Source organism: Phyllostomus discolor, chromosome 4, assembly GCF_004126475.2.
Source record: "Phyllostomus discolor isolate MPI-MPIP mPhyDis1 chromosome 4, mPhyDis1.pri.v3, whole genome shotgun sequence".
Taxonomy (NCBI): Eukaryota; Metazoa; Chordata; class Mammalia; order Chiroptera; family Phyllostomidae; genus Phyllostomus; species Phyllostomus discolor.
In genome coordinates, this window is record NC_040906.2 from 30,015,902 (window position 1) to 30,036,518 (window position 20,617).

The 20,617-nt window shown below is 39.1% G+C and overlaps 1 protein-coding gene across 1 annotated transcript in view; it reads left to right on the forward strand.

Moving 5' to 3' along the window:
• Positions 1 to 20,617, forward strand: part of SATB2 (SATB homeobox 2) — a 177,819-nt gene that overhangs the window by 12,430 nt on the left and 144,772 nt on the right. Inside the window, exon 3 of the mRNA XM_028509335.2 lies at positions 10,703 to 10,879. Coding sequence (XP_028365136.1) covers positions 10,703 to 10,879 — 177 coding nt within the window. The remainder of the gene's footprint in view (positions 1 to 10,702; positions 10,880 to 20,617) is intronic.

A 20,617-nucleotide genomic window follows, 5' to 3' on the forward strand; every position in this document is an offset into this window, starting at 1 on the left:
CATATAGTAAGCTTGAGCCTCAAGCACATTTTTACAGCTAACTTATAAATCTCCCCAAACTGGAGTTTACCACCGAAAGCCTGCCAGTGCTGTCACAAATGGTCATTAGTTCCCAAGAGAGTTTAAGGAGAAGAGAACTGTAGAAAAATGCTGTGACTTTAGTAAGAATTTTGTTGTACGTGTATTTCTTCACCACCATGGCAAAACTGTCTGGGGACCCACCTGCACGTTCAGGGTTGATACCGTACATTCTCCTGTGGAAATGTATAGAATTCCAATTAGCACAGGGTCAGAGTACAAATGTCCCTCTTTTCACACTGTTCCAAGGGGCTAGTGGAAAACAAGCTGCAAAGTAATTCCCTTGGCCCCCCAATAAAAAGATTTATAGCAAAATAATTCTCAGCTTCATAATGGGACTGTTGTAGGTTCGTGTTTGATATTTATAAGACTGAAATACAGTCCATGTACCCAAACTAAGCATTTATTGTAAACAAGTTAACTGCCAAGAGCTTATATTATGTCAAACATAATTATATTGAAGATTGATGTGTAGCTTGAAAGCACGTTTGAGGGAGACAGTTCTTTGTAACCCAGGAAAGCTTCTGAGATACAGCTCCTTTCTTCCTTTACTGTGACTCTACGCAGTTGACTTGCTTACAGCCAGCCTCTCGTGCATATAATAAACACAGGCTTGCTCTCTGAAAACATATCTGTTTGTCTGTCCTACTTCTGTTACCAAAACAAAGAAATGAACTTACATTTATGGAAGCTGTGAGGTATCATTTCTTTATCAGCTTTACCTAGATCTGGGCTGAGATGGTGCTGAGATAAAAGAGCCTCTCGCACCCCAGGCAGGCTAGTAGTCTTCCTTGGCCACACCACACCTGGAGCTCACACACAAACCTGTGTGACACCCCAAGAGGAACCCCTTTCTCCTTTATTGCGGAGTTTGAAGAAGAGTCTGTGAGCTGTCTTTTCGTTACTTTGTGTTGAGCTTGTGAGAATAGACCTATTTTGAAGCTGTTGTCTTTTAGGGGAGGGGGAGAAATTACATTAATATGCTTTATTTTGTGACTTAGAAATTATTATAGAATTAAAGAATTTATGAATCCAGGGACTCTAAGGGGAGTGAAATCTTTTTAAAATTGAGATGTTTTATATCTGGGATTGTCCCAAATTTAAAATGGTGTGGTAATTTTCCAATTTTTTTTTTCCTTCACTTTAGGGATGATAGAAACTTACTACTATTATTAGTATTTTAGTATTTAGAGTTATTACTTTTTTTTCCAGGAGACAGATCACTTTGGGCTTTGGTGATACTTCTTAAGGTTAGTTAAAAGTGGAATAGCACTCCTCCTTTGGCTGGGTATCCTTTGGATAATGTTAAGGATGAATAGAAGATTTTCACTGGATTTATATGTAGTGGCTTAAGTGGTCTCTTAGGTTTTTTTATACTAAATTTAGTATTTTCTTTTAGAAATTATGTAAATTATAAAGTGGATGTCTAAAAATAAAAAATACACTAGCTTTCTCTGTTCTGTTTTTCATCTTTTAAGTAACTACTATAAATTACACAAATACACGTATACTTAAAATACCTTGTCTGGGGAGTAGCCCATTGGTGGGGGCCCAAGTCCCCAGTCTGTGAGCTGGGTTTTATTACCTTCATCTCAGTCACAATAATAACGTCCTGTGTATTGCAGTCCAGAGATCGCAGTGTGCCCCCTTAGGGGCTGCAGGGCACACACCATGATTTGGACTTCCTTGCTATCTCCTCCTGTCCTTGTCTCTTTCTCCTCCCACTGTTAGCCCTTTCAAGACCTTGGTTGCTGTTAACATCTCGATGGAGGCATTTGTTGAGTCCAGGAAGGAGAGTGGCTTCCAGGGGCGGGGCAGGGAGGGTGATGGCTGCCTATCTAAGCCTGGCTTTGTGACATCTGCATTCATCTCACAGGGACGGTTTTTACATGTCCACTGAATGTTTATACACGTTTTGCTGTTTGAAACTTAAATATAGACAGTAAGGTTTCCTTTTGTACGGGAGAATGCCTCTTATTTTCCACTGTAAAAACTTTACTTTTTCAGGGTTTTATTTGATAAAAAAAATCTCTCCACTCTAGTATGATTTCCTTTGGGACTTTGCACCAGTGTTTGATCTCAATTTTTAATAATTTTGGTGAGTTAAACTCCCCGAAGAAAACATGCTTGCGCTACGAAATATTCCCAATAGAAATCTGGGTAGTCTTGTCTTATTGAGAGCCGAGTGCTTGATTCCTTTATTAATTCCTTGCTAGAGAACCTCGGTACAGTCAACCTTTCTTTAACACTGCACTCGAGAAATTAATCAAGGGTTTTCAAAATGTAATTGTTAAAGTAGATAAAATAACATTTAGGTGGAGCTCAAAACCTGAGATGATGAAGCAAATGTTTGTATAAAGACAATTTTATTGACTATCTTTTGACTTATGGGACTCTGAGTTGTAAATTGCTTTTCCAGAGAGCATGATGAGAAGGAGGGAAGTGGCAAATGCATCTTCACTTAAATATTATTTAAAAAAATTATCCTCTGAGAAACCTCTAGAATAAAAATTTCCATAACGGAGGACAGAAATCCTGACATTAATGAATTGTGGTGTAGATTATTTAACATGCCATTGAGTCTCAAGACTTATCAGTGTATGCATTTGGAACCCACTGTGAAAAGAACCTCAGAAATTTAGTGTTGATCTCTTTTGTAATACACAAACTTGCATGTTCCACTTTTTTCACTTTTTTCCTTTTTAAAATATTTTTTGAAAAAATCTGGGAGCAGTGAACAGTTTGTCTCTCTCTGGTTATTGCATTTAGAGAAGATGTTGAAGTCCTTCAAGGTCAGACTTGGCCAGGACTGCAGATAAGACACCGCCCCCGCCCACCCCCCCAGGATTCCAGGGTGTGTATAGGCACAGGGCATAGGGTTGTGAGCCACTTGAGTTGTGCACCGATGGACTGCAATGCCCTCCTGTGGGTGAGGCAACAGTTTCTGTCACCAGTGGTCGTGCACAGCCCTATGGACTGATGCATTCCACCCCCCACCCCCCACCCCCGGGGAACATGAAGCGAGCTCCTGAATCCACTGGATCATTTCTTGGAAAGAGTTCCTTATCTGCTGAGGGTGAATGCAATGCAGTAGGGCCAAAGTGATGTGGACAAGCTCAGCCACTGGGAAGTCATGGGAAAAAACCAGATCCGACACTGCCTGTTAATTGTGGTTATTAATGTCTACCTGGAATCAGCGTTTTGTTAAACTGAGCCAGCATTTATTTGGGGCCTGCTAAAGTCAGGCTCTGGGGTAGAAAGGTGAGTGCGGGACTGAAGGTGAGTTACCTAAGCCCAGCCTGTGCTGGAGGAGGAAAGGAGGCCCTCTCATCCACTAACTGGGCATTTCTGAGGTCAGGGAATTTAGCTCCTTGTATCCGGCTTGCATTGGTTCCCAGGTGTAGCTCAGGCACACACTGTGCCTCCTGTGAGCCTATGAAATCCTGCTTTGCAAATTGCCAGGCCAGCTTGATCCTGCCATCACGTTTCTATAACTGAAGGGTATCCAGAGACCTGGAGTTGATCCTTCAGCCTTCAGAGCTGACCTCAGGTTGAATTGGGATCTCTCAGTTTGGGGACAGGCCTGGAATCACAGCCCTGGAGCACCGGATCTCTCCTCCGAGGCACTTCAGCCTCAGTGTGAGCCTTTGCGGTTGTAAGTGAGAAGAGGACCAGCGTTCACCCCGCCAGCCCTACCTTTGGTCTCTGTTTCTTCTTATCTTCCAAAGTTTAGATCTACCTCAGGGTTCTGCAAAGTAGATTCTGGTTTTACTAGAGGGAGCTGTGAGAGTAAAATATTTCTCAATAATCTTATCTGCTTAGCACCCCACCTCCCCACAATGGTAGAGGCATCAAGTAGCTTTATTATTGAAACCTTAGTTGGAGGTCTAATTTTGAGATACAAGCAACTGGGTCATGGGTGAACATGAAGTTGAATTTCTCCACATATGTCTCTGTTTGTCCCTTAGGGTGACTATTAAGCAGATTTTGCTTTCTCCATAATTTAGTATTGACTGTATTTCTCCACCTGTGCATGACCCAGGTCTTCAGCTGTCCCACCTCTATCTGGGCTCCCCCTTCCCCCTTAGTAAGAGTTAAAAACAAAACTCCAACAAAAACAAATGCATTAATCCTTCAGAGAACCTGTAGGTCACAAACAAAGGATGCAGAGGAATTTGGGAAAGTTCAGCAGTTTAGGGGAGCCTAGAGGAGCTCTGGTCCACCTGTGGGTGCTCCCTTTCCTCCCCCCCCTCCAGTTGCTCTCCTGGTTCCAAGACTGGTTATAAAATGTCTTTATTTCATTACCTGAAATTCTTTCCATTAGAAGTTAATATGGGATACAATGTGTTTCTTTTTCAATGAAAATGTATCTAAGGAGACTAAGGCAGTATTACAGGGCAGGACAGCAAGGTTTATCACTTTTTAAAATCTCTTTGGAATTTTTGAGCTCAGCCCCTGGGGGGATGAATGGGTGGGGGCATGGAGGGGTGGAATGTGGACCCTCTAGCTCCCCTAGCTCTGGAGGTTTGGTGCTTGGGAGAGGAGAGTAGGGTGGATACGTATGATCTGTTTTGAAATTTTGCCTGTGACCTCAGGGAGGAGGTGAGGGACACCGACCATATTTTTTCTTTCTGTTTTTGGTTGCAATTCTTGGTGCTCAGACCGCTTTTATTGTTGCTGGGTTGGAAGAAGTGCCTAGAGGCAAGTTATTTCTCTTGTTGTCTGTGTGAATGTGATTGAGTGTGTGTGTAAGGGGGGCGGGGAGAGAGAGAATGAATATGAGGTTATAATAGCAACTAAGTGGTTCTTTAGCTTTTTAGTAAATTTGCAATAAGAAATGATAGTTGCTAGCCCTCACTCCTTTCTCTCCCAGTCCTCTTAAAGACCCTGTACCGTATACTCAGTTTACTTGGTGGCATTTGTTTGTGTTTCGGGGGTGCTATGATTTATTGATTGTGGTGGTTGCTGAGTGTGGTGTTTCTCTCCAGGTTCAGCTTTATACAAAGAACAGAGATGAGCAGCTCTGTCTGCCCTGAAGCTTTTGTGATTTTCAGTTAGTCCCGGGACCTTCCTGGGTGATAGAGCCAGATGCACTGGCAGCCACGGGGGAAGGGAGAGGGGCATGTGGTTGCCTTCCTTCTTCAAACAGGTGGTTCCTGGCTTGAGTCCTTTGAAAGACAGGAGGAGAAGGGCCAGCCTCCTCTCATCTCAGACTGGCTCCTGTTGTTGAGGGGGCAGGTCCAAGAGTGAGGGTGGACCCAGGATTCGGAAGGGCTGGGCAGGAGGCTGGAAACCATGCTCGCCCACATGAGATAGAGTTTAGCCCCTTTTTTGAGCCTGTCTTTGTCTGTGAGGGGCTGAAGGTTAAGGCCCGTGTTTGGTTTCCCCTCTGTGCCTAGCAGCACAGTGCCTCACACGTGGCGGGCCCTAAAAAGGTGAATTCACTTACAAGCAATGCAGGTCACTGACTGGACACAGGAGGTGGTGAAGGGTCCTTTCCCAAAGGCCAGGCCTTCTGATTTCTTCATTGTGAGTTTGGGAGTATTATTTTTGACCCCCCAAGAAAGCAGAATGCTTGAGTTGGCTAACCTGAACTCTCTTCTTTTGCCTCGTTTTTTTTTTTTTTTTTTTGAGGGGGGGGGTATGTTACTTATTTTCTCATAGTTTTAGTTTCCTCATTTATTAAAGGAGAATTTGAATAATGCTCTGACAAGGTACATGTGGGGAGATAATAAAGATACGATGGTGTGTTAGAGCACTTGATGGTGACTAAGAAGGTACTATGCCAATGACAAGTACTTTTGTGTCCCAACTTTTGTGGAAGGCATGGAATCCTGTCACTGAGACACGCTGCTGCTGGCCCTTCTTTTGTTGTTGAGGATCGACACCCAGAGCTGTGAAGAGTACTTGTTCCTCAGGCACCTTTCATGACCGTGTGGTGGTATTTCCAGAAAGCCGTAATTGCCCTTTAAAATGAAGGAAGGGGAATAAGCCTTTCCCTTATTAAAGAAGTTGGATTAATATAGTCAGGAATAGCCTACAATTTGCTTGATGATGATGATGATGCAGAGAAGATATCATGCTAGATTTTGGAGTTTCACCAACAGTACACTTGTCCTCCAGATCCGGAACACAGAGAGAACACAATTGTCCCAGCGACCAGTTCCTGCTGAATTTATCCTGTGTTGGAAAAACTGCTGCGCTCGTTGGTGTCTGGCGGACTGCTTAGAGCAGCCCTGTCTGATGGAGAAGACGGGTCGCATGCACGGTTTTAAATTAGTAGCTTCACTTAAAAACAGTTGTAGAAACAAGTGAAAATAATGTAATGTTTTATTTAACTCAGTGTATTCTGAATATTATTTCTACATCAGTTAATTTAAAAAACACTCATGGTATATTTATTTCTTTTTTGGTATTAAATCATTGAAGTTGAGTATGTATTTTATACTTACAGCACATCTCAATTCAGGACTAGCTGTATTTCAGGTGCTCAATTGCCACATGTAGTTAGTGGCTGTTGTATTGGATAGGCTGTTTTAAAGTATGGTGCTGCTAACAACACTTTCACTGTTTCTACGTGGGGCATATTGAATATTTTAGGCAGTTATTATTTGCATCTTATACAATCAAGCCACTCGGTGATTATTAGTAATATTTTCATTATGAAGAAATGCTTTTTACTAAGTATCATGAGCATTGATTATGGGACGCAGGAAGAAAATTATTGGTCTCCTTTTTCCCCTATAAAATGGTATTAATACTGATTTTGCAAAAAGAAAAACAAAGAGGTTCCATTGTTCAAAGGCTCTCTGTCAGACAGCTTAACTGTGTTACACTGTTGGTCCTCACCACAACTCTATGATGTCGATATTATTGTCTGCATTTTGCCCAGGAGGAATCTGTGCCTCAGGGAAGTCAGATAAACTGTCTGAGGTCCTTTCCTCTGGAGAGGAGTGACAGTGCCAGGATCTGATTCGAGAGGCGCCCGGCTCCTGAGCGGAACTAGTCGCCCGCACTCTACCCATCTCCCTGCCTTGTCTGTTCTCAGGGCTGTGGTGGTGAAGATCAGGCTAACGCTTTGTAATTACGCACACTGCAGACATAATGAATGTCACAATGGAAAGGACGATTTGGGCAGCGTAACTGATGACAGCTGGGTACGCATGTCGTGCTTCTCCTGCCTCTGCGACGGCAGAGCTCACCACTCTCCCACTGTCGGAACAACCTGTAGTTTCTGCACACAGCACTGCCTGTCTGTAGGGTCAAGCTGCCTGCTTGCCGCCCGCACCTGTAAAAGGCTTAGTGGGGCTTTCGATGCAAAGTTCAAAGTTCTCTACTTGGTCATCTGGAAATGGGTCTGTGCTTCAATCAAAGAAAAATAATGCCATAAGCCCTTGATGTAGGGCTAGAGCAAGAGTTTCTTTTTTATTTTTGATTTTTTCTAAATTTTGTTGTAAATACCTTTTAGGATTACATTGCTTGTCTTTACTTGAACATACCTTTTAATTTTTCCCCATTCTTTTTTTTTTTTTTGCACTCCTTTCCAAACATTCTCCCTGTATTTTTATCCATTGTCACTTTTTTCTTTTTTCTTTTTTTTTCTCTTTGTGTCTGGAGAGAGTCAGAGGACCAAATGGATAAATATCTTTTTTTGGCATATTTCTACTCATCCTTTTATTGTTTTCTTCCCCAAGGATTTACTCTTTGCAGAGGCTTTGAGAACCTATACATTAATTTTCTTTTTTCTCACACTTGGCCTCAGTTGTACTGGTTTTCATTTCTTTTGTCATCGTCACTAGTAATTGAATCTATTTTTCTTGTCTTCCCTTTCTTTTGTAAAAGTAGCATTTCATTGTAGAAATTCATAATTGTTTAGATCAGTGAAATTCTAGTAAGGAAGTTTATTTTTCTAGGGATTAAATAGAACCTGTTTATGATATTCTTTGATATACATATGGGCTTTTAGAACAAATCTATTATACTCTTCTGGTTAATATTGTTTTATTTTGTACATTACCTCCAAGTCCTTGTGTTTTTGTTTCTAAAAACGTAGGTAATGCATATGAGGGATGAGTGTTTGCTTTTTGGCTGTAAGGAGTTATGGTTGTCATGTCAGATAACAATTGCTTCCTTCCGTCACTGGACTGAAAGGTTTGGGAAGGATTTCCATCATTGATACTTTCAAAGTATAAGGTCCTACACGGCGTAGACCCTTGTGCGTTAATGTTTTATTTCATATCAACCTCATTGAACTGTTAATATTATTTTGAAGAATTAATAGGGCCTTACGTTTTCTCAGTTGACCATACACTTGAGGAGGATTTATGGTTCCTAAGTAATGGAGGCGTGATAGCGTATGGAGCAACTGGACTCATTTAAGGGTCTTTATCTGTAACTCCCAGATGTGCGACACTCAGGTGTTGACATTAGGAACTGCACATGGATTCTCAGCATCGAAACTTGTGTACACACAGGTATTAGCGGTAAAGTAGCTTATGGCACCACTGACTACGTGGCCCTGTGTGTGCATATATTTAAATCATTAAAAATAGAAATCCACCTGCTTCCTCAGACCAGGACTGTATAGCAGTATGGAAGAGTTAAAAGGTCTAAATGGGGGCTATTCCCTGCTGGTAAGGACTCTCAGGAATGGGTCCTATAAATGTCATTCCACTTGCTCAGGAAGATTTTACAACATCTGCGGCCGCAGAGGGCAGGGGCCACAGCAGACTTGGTCTGCTTGTACCCCTGGGGCCACAGGGATACCTGGCACACAGTAGGTGTTCAGGGAATGAAAATTGGATAAATGGATGACCCCAGAGATCATTTTCAGGACATACAATTTGTATTATTCACTACATGTCTTACCTACCTTTGGGAATAAACTGAACATAAGTAAATAAGCATTTGAGATGCTTCTCAGTACTGGTCACAATTAAAAATAATTTTTGTAAGGTACTGTGTGGCCAGGATAAATTATATTCTTTGTCTAAAACAGTCTGATCCATCCTTATTTCCTATTTTCCATAAATCTACAGCACAGATAGTATATTCGCTGTAAACAATCATGCTGCTTTGTTGTTCTTAGGAATGAATACCAAGTCGGTGGCTCTCCCAGGAATGATATGGTGTGACTTGTTAGACTGTTGTGAGGCTTAATAATAATTACCATGGTCTTTAGCGATAACAGTTCTTAATGAGTATTATTATTGCTAATAATGATTATATTTAATAATTATACCCAATATTTATCATATTTAATAATAATAATTAGCACATGGGAACCAGTTGTACCATTGTATTATCTTCAGAACAAAAATCTCAATCTGTGACCTGGTGGTTTGCAGAGTCTCTGCTCCTACCCTCTTCTTTCCAGATCAGAGTGAGTCAGGAGGCTTCTGGGGTCCGGGCAGCAGGGAGGGGCTTCTGGAAAAACTCCTGTGCATTCTTCAAGTCATTTTACACAGAGGTGTTATATTCATTGTGAAGTGCCTTCACAATGACCAATGGGGCCTCCATCTCCCCCATGTCTCTGCCTGCCTGTCCATCCTTCCTAAGTTTTGACTTTTCCTGCACAAAGAGAATACACAGAGCAGATCGTTATTCCGTAACCCACTAATTTGTGTGGCATGCATAGGACAGAGTCTATGTTTGTTACATGTATGTTGGTAAAACTTTGATCTTCTTATGCCTTGGCTATGTTTAGATTTAAATGTCTGTATGACTTTTTTAAAAAAAATAAAAAACAGTTTATAAAAATCTTTGGCAAATTAAACATTTTTTAGCTTTTCACACTTTGATACAAAGCAGAGAAATATTTCAGTGACAACAGATTTCAACAGATTTTCAACTAGACTAATTTGCTTTATTCTTTAGGGTAGTTTACTTCTTTTCTTTGGAAACACAAGAAGAGATAATCCCTTTCTAGTGGTAATGGGTATTAATGTATGAACTCATAAGTTTTAAAAAGACAAAGCTTTGTATTTTGATGCATATTTTGACATAAGTTAAATATCAGTTAGGATTTTCATGAACAGGGTATTTCCAGGCTAATTGATAACATATTTATCAGGATTCAGAAAAATAACAGATATAGGAGAAACTTCTTTTAAATACCTGTTGATTTTTTGGTACATATTCATATAATAGCATAGGCCCTGAAGTCAAATAGGCCATCTTATTAGGTAATTTACAACATTTCCTGACAAAAGCAGATCTGATCTGAAAATATGAGCCCTGATTAAGAGTCAGTGATAAAACTGTAGACGTGAATGAAGGGTGTGAGTGTGTAGAAGATCACCTTGACCTCACCTGTGTGCCACCTCTGAACTCAAGGCCTCTCAGTCAGGACACCTCTGATGGGTGCACTGTACTTTTTAATGACTAGAATCCGGGGGCTCTTGCCATGGCCTGGGGCAGTTCTGTTGCAGTCTGGTAGTAATAATGGAGGGGAAAAAAACCCACAGCTTTCCCATTAGGCCCATCTGACTAAGAGGCTTGTTTAATCTAAACCACTGTCGATCACAGATGGGTGACTTTTATAACTGTCTCTTCCCTTCCTATCACGGTGAATGAGATTTGCTTTGTAATGTTTGTGTTTTGCTTTTGAATCTTGTCCCTCCAGGTTTGATGATACCTGTCTTTTGTGTGGTGGAGCAGTTGGATGGCTCTCTCGAATATGACAACAGAGAAGAACATGCTGAGTTTGTCCTGGTTCGAAAAGATGTGCTTTTTAGCCAGCTGGTGGAGACTGCGCTCCTGGCCCTGGGGTACTCCCACAGCTCTGCGGCTCAGGCACAAGGTATTAATGCCTCTCTCCTCTCCTCCTCATGCCTTTTGTCTGTCATGATTTGGGGAAGAATGTGTTCCCCGAAATAATTCTCCAAACAGGGGTTGGAGGAAAATGGTCAAATTTAGCATGTTTTCCAGTGAATGGCAGGCAGAATGTTTTTTGCAGAGTCACGTTTTCTGGTTGCTGTAGGAGGTATTTGACCAGCACCTCTAGAGTGACCAAAATCCCCTTGTATTTCAAAGTGGTCACTACAGGGCTTTTTGTTTGTTTGTTTGTTTGTTTTGCATTGATAACTCTATCATTTTCTCTTGAGTTCCCATATTGGTATTTTTTGACCCAGTGCTGAGATGTTTGACTCCTAACTTATCAAACTTTAATAGATGATTTGTAAGCATTCAGTTTTTAAAATGTATTTACTGCAGCATTTGCACTTTACAATCAGCTTTTGATTCAATAGAAAAAAATGGATGCATCTTACTGTACTTTTATATATTTGAAAACTCTTTATTTTGATGTAGTCCTATTCATTAAAAAAATCTCAGTATCTTTGTGATTAATTCCTCTTACCTATTTAATAAATATTAAAATTGCATCATTATTTCAGCATTTATTGTACAGCACTGGGGAGCTCATTGTGAGCTTGTGTTGCTGCATTCTGAAGCATAGCCCATTGTTCTTTCTGCCAAAGAATTGACAAAGCAAATAACAACAAAAATGCCCCCAAACCTTGAAAAATGGAAAATCTTTTTGACCCAATAGAATGATTATTCTTGTTTTTCAGCTGAATTGATTGAATTGTATAGTTTATGATAATAGTTTATGAGGAGAGAAACATGTGACTTCCAGGTTTTGTTTTATATATTCATTTCCTATGTATGTTCCTATAAATTACCACCTTAACATTTGTGTATGGGCCAAGGATCTTTGCTACTTTTTAAACGAGTTCTTCTTTATATAATTCCTAAGAACTGTTAGTCAGAGAGTCTATTTATTTAGATAAGGAAACTCTGAGAGATTAAGGCATTTATGCAGAGTTACAAATATGGTGACCAAAGACATAGGATTTAAATGATCAAGCTCTTGACTGTGGTTCTGTAAGCAGATCATTACTTTAAAAAAATGCTGTAATTAAGTATTCAAATTATATCTTAGCTCTACAAAGATAGCAACCCATCAGAAACCAGGGGGTCCAGAATGTTTTCCCAAGCCAGGTAGTGCCCCAAAGATGACTGTGAGTACAAGTATATTCTGGAGCGCTTGGCCTATCTGGTGCCGCAGTACAGCTGAATTGTAGAGTCTGCTGCTTTGAAAGCAGTGTAATAAAGGATGATTCATTTTCTTTCTCTGAGGACTTTTCCTTCTTGTGAGAGGGATTTAAGATCTGATCTTGAGCAAATTGCATACTGGCACCATTGCTTTTATTTCATGCTATCTGCCTAAATGAAATAAAAGAATACCCCCTTTCCCCCATAAACTTTCCATGCCATTTTAGGGATATTTTTCTCTGAATGTAAAGGTCATTGTATCCCACTGCTTGCATCCTGGTGTGCCAGCTTCCTGTTTGACAGGGCTATCCATCTCAGTTAGCACGGCTGCTCAACGCGCCGTGAGCTCACATGTGGAGCACAGAGCACTAAGTGGCCAAGATTTGATTCTTGGCACAGGCTCAGGGAAGGGGCGCTCAGGAAATTTGCACTAGGGAGCCACACTGTTCCATTCAGTGATATGAACCGAGAGTTCTGCATACCCAGGTGAGATGCACTAGCAAGAAATATCTACAGTGGAGGATTAAACAGCGGAGAAGTCAAAAGCGAGTATTTGCTTTCCCTAAGTTTTTGAAAACCATGGTTAAAAAACACTATTACACTTACAAGCAAGTTGAATCAACATTCTGAAGGAACTCCTAGATCACAGATATGCTTTATTTTGGGTAAGCAAAGGTTTTATCACTAGGTCCTATACTGTCATCTCACAGAGGGAAACAAAAATCAAAGTTTGTTTATTTTGTTTTAAAGTAAGCTACCAATCTCTGATTTGGGTAAATAGAAAAACTTAAAACTGTATACTTTAAGATGAAAATATTAGATCTTTCTTGTCATTTAGATCATCAAATGTGTACAGTTTGCTGCATGTTTGTTGTAGAACAAACAGAATGCATGATAAGACAGGTGGTGGTCCATGTGCTGGACAAACTGCAGAGTGGGGAACAGCTAGAAAAGGCAGGAGAACAAAATACAACTGCATGGGCAAGGCCTGAGGTTTCACGTCTCTAGTTTCCTGTTTTGTTTTGTGTTGGTTTTGTTTGTTGGTGTTCAGGCCATTTTCCAGAGGTGGGGAAGTCACCGGCAAATCCGTTTGCAGTATAGATACTGAGTATACCTGAGCCGCTTGTTCCTGTGCTGGAAAAGTTGGGCAAAGCCAAGCTGCAAGGATAGCATATTGTTTGAGCCTATTTTAAAAATTGAGGCTCTTGAAACATGATTTTTCATTTTGACCAGAAAAGAGTTTCAAATAATTGAACCAGAATAGTATTCAGATTGCATTTAAAAAAGAAGATATGTTTGCAGTGTCATTATTTTGGAGTGATACTCCTTGGAATTCTTGGATCCATGTTCTTGTGAGTGTGGGAGAGTCAGTTTCTTTTCTGAGAGGGCTTTCTCTCCAGGCCGGCTGAAGAGGTTAATAAAGGATATTTGCTTCTAAAGGATGTTAGAAGTTCCACTAAAGTGGAATTCAGGGATTTCCAACTCCTACCCCTATACTCTTTTTTAATAGTAACCTTCTTTATTTCAAATCAGATATTGGGACCCAACAGAGATAAAAGCAGGAAATACTATAATAAATCCTGGGCACTGTGCTTCTAACTTACCCAAACCCTGCATTTCCCAGCATATATACCATTAACTCTGTGATTCTCAAGGATATAAGATGCAGAATTCATCTGATCTGCTGCTTGGCATATGCAAAGAGCTGAAAGATGGCGGGCTCTTTGATTTTTCCAGAACAGGTAGGCTAAGGCGTCATGAACAGCAATTACATTTTACATTATGCAGTAGGCTGTGAGTCCATGTCGCTGAATCAGAAGTCTTCTAGTCTCTTGAAAGAGGCATGCAGAAACTCCCTTCCCAACTTAGAGTCATCAGTTCCTTTATTCTTCTTACTTCTCTTTTCAGTTCTTTCAGTTCTGCTCAATAAGGCTTTTGGTAACAGCCATGGATTTCCCTACATTGTTCAGAGAGTTTTTTATCCTACCAATTTAAATAGCTATTAGTACTTGCCAGTGTGGATGGAAAATGCATTTAATATAATGGTATGTCAATCAAGCAGAGCGCCCTATACAGTCTTAGTTATATAAAATTTCACATGTATGCCTAGAAAAAAAGACAGGAAATATGTCAACAGGGTGTGGGGAGATTAAGTGGGATTTTCTCCTCTTTCTAATCAGTAAATAACATATAAGTATGAAATTCTACTTCTGTGAATTCTTCTCTTAAAAAGCAGGAAGTTATTTCTACCTTACTCCCCAAGTTTGGTGATCAGTTTACTTTGTCCCTAATTAATCTGCAAATGTGAAAACTTAACACATGGTACAGAGGCATGTCTGTTGTTTTTTTCAGTTTAAGATTAAAAAAAATAGCGTCAGGAGGTCACTAATAAGCCCCTATGATGTAAAACCAAGGGATTTCTTAAATTCTTATTAGTAGTGCTAAGTAACATTAATTGAGCAATTACTGTCTGTCAGGCACTATTCTAAAGATTTGCAATTACTGAGTCACTTAATTCTTACAACAGCTCTTTGAAGTAAACGTGTGTCTCCTATTCCACAGATGAGGAAACTGAGGCAAATACAGAGGGGAAGTAGCTTTCCCAGTGGTATAGGGCTAGTGGGTGGAAGAGCTGAGCCCAGTGATGCTCTTCCAGAGCCCAGGTTTTTAGCCACAGGGCTGTCCTATGGCAGACCTGGCCACAGAGAGCTTAGAGCTGGGAAAGAGTCAATTCTTATTTAATTCTTGTGCTTCACTTTTTGACAGAAGCCCTGAAAGGCATGATTTTTTGTATATATGCTGCTGAAGTAAGCACAAGTTAGGACTTTCTGGGTGGGGTGCTTTTGAAATAAATAATAATTATATTTATTTGATAATGATAAACTATACATAGAAATACTTTTTCAAGGTTAAGTGAGACAGACCTCATTAAAAACAAATAAGTAAACAAACAAACAAAACAAACCAAATAATTATTGTCTGTTGAAGGTTGAGTAATTCATATATACAATTATACAATTCTTGCTTACGAGGCCAGAATGATTACTGAAATGAAAATAAAGCATATTGCTTAGTAATTCTGATCTTCAACATAGTTAATTCAGCAGTATTAAGTGTCTACCATGTGCCAGTCACTATTCTAGGTTCTGGGGATAAAAAACTGAAAAAAGGTCTTGTGTTCATGAAGCTTCAATTACATGAGAAAAGTTTAGTGTATAGATTATTAGTTGATTTTTGTCCCTTTATGCTCAAAATATCTAATACTTAGGTTCAAAAAATAAGAAATACACATAAAATTTGTTTATAATTTTGGTGCTAATTTATAACTAAATGTTCATTTTATTCCTTAAAAAATACTTTGGAATTCTCTGTCCTCTTGTTAGTTTTTAAAAGTAGATGGCAAGATAGGAATGATGGATTAAAAGTTCTAGAAAACTCTTGCCCTGGTTGGTGTGGCTCAGTGGATTGAGTGTCGGTGTGCAAACCTAAAGGTCCCCTGTTGGATTCGCAGCCAGGCCACATGCCTGGGTTGCAGGCCAGGTCCCCAGTTGGGGGCATGCGAGAGAGGCAATCACACATCGATGTTTCTCTCCCGCTTTTTCTCCCTTCCTTCCCCTCTCTCTAAAAATAAGTAAATAAAATCTTTAAAAGTTCTAGAAAACTCTTGCTTTTTTCCTCATTAAACACAAGGTATTTACTTGCCACTTCTGTTCCTTGTTTCCATTTTAAAAATAGGCCTTTTGTTGGCTTGGATTTTTATTGGTGAAACTCTTCAGCTCTTAGAAAACCATTTCTTTAAATTATTCTTTAGTAATTGTGATCTTGAAAATTATTAATTCAGCAATATTAAATGCCTACCGTGTGCCAGCCACTCTTCTAGATTCTGGTGATAATGAACTGAAGAAAAAAATCTTGCTTTCATGGAACTTAGATGGCACTTGTAGGCATTCAGTACATGTTGGAAGAATGAATAAATGAACTTGATATTATTTATTACCCTGAAGAAATAGTGTATGCCTTCCTAGAAGGTGCCATTTTACTTTTTTTAATAATTAGATTTGGACTGGTGAACAGGAGCTATTTTGTTTCCTTACAACAGAGTGATACATAGCACAATGTACAGCTTACAAGAATTCAATAAATGATTGTCGATTGAATGAAAAATTTGGTAAACCTTATCCATGAAGGTTTTTGTTCTTGGCATCATTGGGAGGTTGGCCCCCATTCATGAATTAACTGTTTTTATCAGAATGGAAATGTAATTTGACTCCGTATTGATCAGCTATCACCATTTCCAGATCATTCCCTGTCATCATTCCATACTTGATGTTTTGGCGATGCTTACAGTGGCAGAACACTCCAATAAGAACTTTTAGAATCATAAAAGGTAGTTATTTGGAAGGTACTCATGGGACTGCTGGGATCTGAATTCTTCTGGTCAAAACTTAGAGATATTTTGTCAGTGTTTATCTTGACCTTAACTGTTTGAATGTGTTGTATGTAGGGAGAATAATTTCTAGTTCATAGAAACAAGGACAAGAATAAATAAATAGAATAAGATTTAAAACCAAAGTAGTAAGGATATTTATATAAAAAGGAATGGCTTAATTTTTTATAATTTATTTTAAATTATTTTATATATTATAAACTTATTATTATAAACTTTCCAATGGACCAGCTTTTTACATTTTATTGGAAGAACTTTACATAGAAACTACTTTTTTTTAAAGATTTTATTTATTTATTTTTAGAGAGAGGGGAAGGGAGGAAGAGAGGGAGAGAAATATCAATGTGTGGTTGCCTCTCACATGCCTCCCACTGGGGACCTGGCCTACAACCCAGGCATGTACCCTGACTGGGAATTGAACTGGGGAACCCACTGAGCCACACCAGCCAGGGCAGAAACTACTTTTAAAATAAATTTTATCATTAAAAATGAGCACACTTTCATTTTAAATTGTTTAGCACTTGAAATGCTGTGTTCTTAAATTAAATCTCTAAAATGTTTTATTATGGAAACAAGCAACATATACAAAGTAGAGAGACTAGTGTATTACATGCTCAGGAACTCATCACTTAAAATTAACAATTTATGGTCAATCTCGTTTTATCATTGCCTCCACCCACTTCTCACTTCTCCCCCACTGGATTGTTTTAAAGCTCACTCTAGGCCTCATATTTTATCTACAAATATTTTACTAAGTCTCTCTTAAAGATAAAACTTATTTTAAAAATATAACCACAATACTAGTGTTTTTTTTTTTTAAAGGTAATTCCTTAAAATCATGAAATATCTAGTTAAGATTCTAATTTTCCTATTGTTTTATAATTTTTTTTTTTTGGCATTTGCTTATTCAAATCAGGAGCCATACAGATTTATGTATTGTACTTGGTTGATTGATGCACCAAGTCTTTGGATCTGTGTGTTTCCCATGTTCTTAAATTAAAAAATTTTTAAACATGTTTGCTGCAAATTAATGCCGAACTATTTTTTGTTTTGCTAAACTTAATGTCAATTCTAACCCTATAAGTACTGCAAATACTACAGCTTCAGATAAGCAATTAGTAAGCTCAATCATAACCTTGGAAATGAATTAAAAAAATCACTTTTTCTTGAGGGAGGATGGTTAAAAGACATATGTTGTCTGGAGCCGAGCTTTTCATGCTCTGAAAGTTTGACATTCTCCCTGTTGAAAGTGTTTAAAATGACCCCTTGCCTTGTCTTGCTTCTTTGGTTTCTTTCCTTGGCTCTCTCTCTTTTTTTTCTACTTTTCCTTCTTTAATTAAACGCTCATGTTTGGGATGCTCTCGGCAGTTTTTTCTTTATAAGGGCAATGTTGAAAAAAGGCGCATATTTAGAAATTTTAGGCCTTGGAGCAAACTTTTAACAAACAAGCTGCTATTACAAAAAATTCCGTGGCTCTCAAAAAAGAGCTAAAAAAGCTACCCAAAATTGCTGTTAACTGTGTTTCAACCCTCATTAGAGCCGGACGGGCCAAAGCGTGAGAGGCTGGCTAGGCCGACACAAATCTCTAACAAGCCCCCTATACTTTTCCCTCCTTGGCTTCATAAAATTAAATTGTCATATATGTGTGTGAACACATATATTTGTGCATTCGCATGCAGCAAAACCTGAAACACTACTTCTGCCAAACGGAAAATAATGCTTATCTTACTTCCTTGTCTATTATATGCTTAAGAAAATATCTAATACAAATGTTTACAGTTCTGTGTTTCTTGTATTTGTTTATATTGTCATAAATGTGTGTTATCCTGAACACATAAATATGTAGTCATGGCCTGCATGAAAGTCAGCTGGTGGAGTTTTTGTCTCTGTGCAGCTTCGTAGAGCGTGAAGACCCTGTCTGACTTGGTTTGCCGGGTGTCTAGGAGCTGAGCAGGAAGCATTTGATAAAAACCTCTAAGGGCACTGAAAAAAATATGATTTCACTTTACCTCTGGTCTTGAGATTTCTTTCTGCCCATTAAAAAAAATCACATAATTAGAAATAATTCATTAAAAAATTCTAGTTCATTATTATTTCTTCCATGATGAGAGAAGTATTTAGTAATGTTTTCAGTTAGCTGTTCTATTGGGGGCAATTGGCCACAGTGGTAATTAGTTTTGGTGGGTTTTTTTTTTAACTGCTTAAAATCCTTCTTCTCAGAATTTAGGTATTCATGCCAATGACTTGCAGGAGGCTGGTCATTTGTGTTCTCTGTTTTGTCATTCATGTAAAATGATTCAGGTTAAACAGATTGACTCACAGTGATATATAACTTTTATTTAATATTTAAAGTATGTCCCATTAAAAATATATAGCTTTGAGGAGTTATGAGTAGGTAACCTACAACCTAAAATTGGTGATACTCTGATAAAATTTATACTGTGATTAATTTTTTATCCCATTCTCTTCTAAAGTATAACTGCCTCTCATCACTGTATGGGCTTGAAATGCAAGGTAGAGCTATATGCTGCAGACCTAGGCTTTTGTGTTTAAGAAGATGTACAGATTCCATTCAAAGAACTCATTTGGTAAAAAGTTCATTAACACACTTATAAATGCTGCAATAGAGAGTGCTGTTACCTTTCTGATAGATTCTTTTTTTTAAGATTTTAAAAATTCATCTTTTAGAGAGAGGGGAAGGGAGGGTGTGATATGTGAAAGATAATGGATCTGTTGCCTCTTTCAGGCCGCCAACTGGGGACCTGGCTGGCAACCCAGGCATGTGCCCTGACTGGGAATTGAACTGGCGACCTTTAGGTGCACAGGTTGGCACTCGATCCACTGAGCCACACCAGCCAGGACTCTGGTAGATTCTTTGTATTTAATTAAAGCTCTCCACTGATGCAGCTCTCAGTCTCCGTGCTATGTCATCATATTCCAACTCCTAAATAAAGTGTATTAACTTGAGTTACTTCTTTGCAAAATTGTGAAATTTCAGAATTTTTGTTCTTTCACTTTTTGTTCTATAGTACATTTTACACTTTGTCCAAATATCGTCAGATACAATATTATTGTAATTTAAAATCCTTATGGGATGTCAGTGCCATATTAATTCATTCATCTGCATCATATCAGTAAGTGGGGAGTTTATTACTTATTTAGGTAACTTGGCACATGAAGTGGTACCCTGAAATGTCAGGGACCTCTTCTATCTGTCTTGTGACATAGGACAAGCTCAATGGTAACTATAGGAGACAGTGGTGAAAGCATTCAGCTGGCCATTTGGTCACCCATGGGCACTTTGTTTTGGTTTCCGAGGTGCCAGATAAATTACATGTGATTGTGATGAGCATCTGAACCAGTGCTTTTGAAATGCATTGTGTGTATGTGTGTGTGTGTGTGTGTGCGCGCGCGCGCTTGTGTGTGTTTGATGGAAGCTTTGAGAACTATACCCTTAGTCAGGGCTCTCACGTGCATGCTATTTGTTTGCTCAAAAGTAGTAGGTGGCAACGTTATTTGTGCGCCAGTGAGAAAAAAGCACAAAGGTTTTCCTCTATCTGTCTGCTCCTTTTTGCTTTGAAGAAATAAATATCTATGACCCAGGACAGAACAGCAATCTGTCCTACTGTTTTACAAGCTTGTTACTCAGGTTGGAAAAGATTGCTGCAGGCTATATGCAAATACACAGCACCCAAGGTTCATCACAGCTCCCAGCCCCTGCTAGGCAGAGAAATACATCAGACATATTCTTTCTGTCAATTTTGTAAATCAAAGAGTGAGAAGCTGGAAAGCTCATAGCACAGTCAGGCTCCTGCCCTCAGTGAGTTGGCTCTACAAGGCCTAATAATCTCAGAGATAAAAGCTGGGTCGAGTCCTGGGTAGGGGAATTCAGAGGGCAGTCTGTTCTAGATCAAAACCTGATCAGTTTTACCAATTTCAAATGGTGTTTTTTTCTTTTTTGTATTTTTTTAATCATGCTTCAGAGCCACAGTAATAAAGAACAATTTTAAATGTCATGTGTTGTTATGATGAACA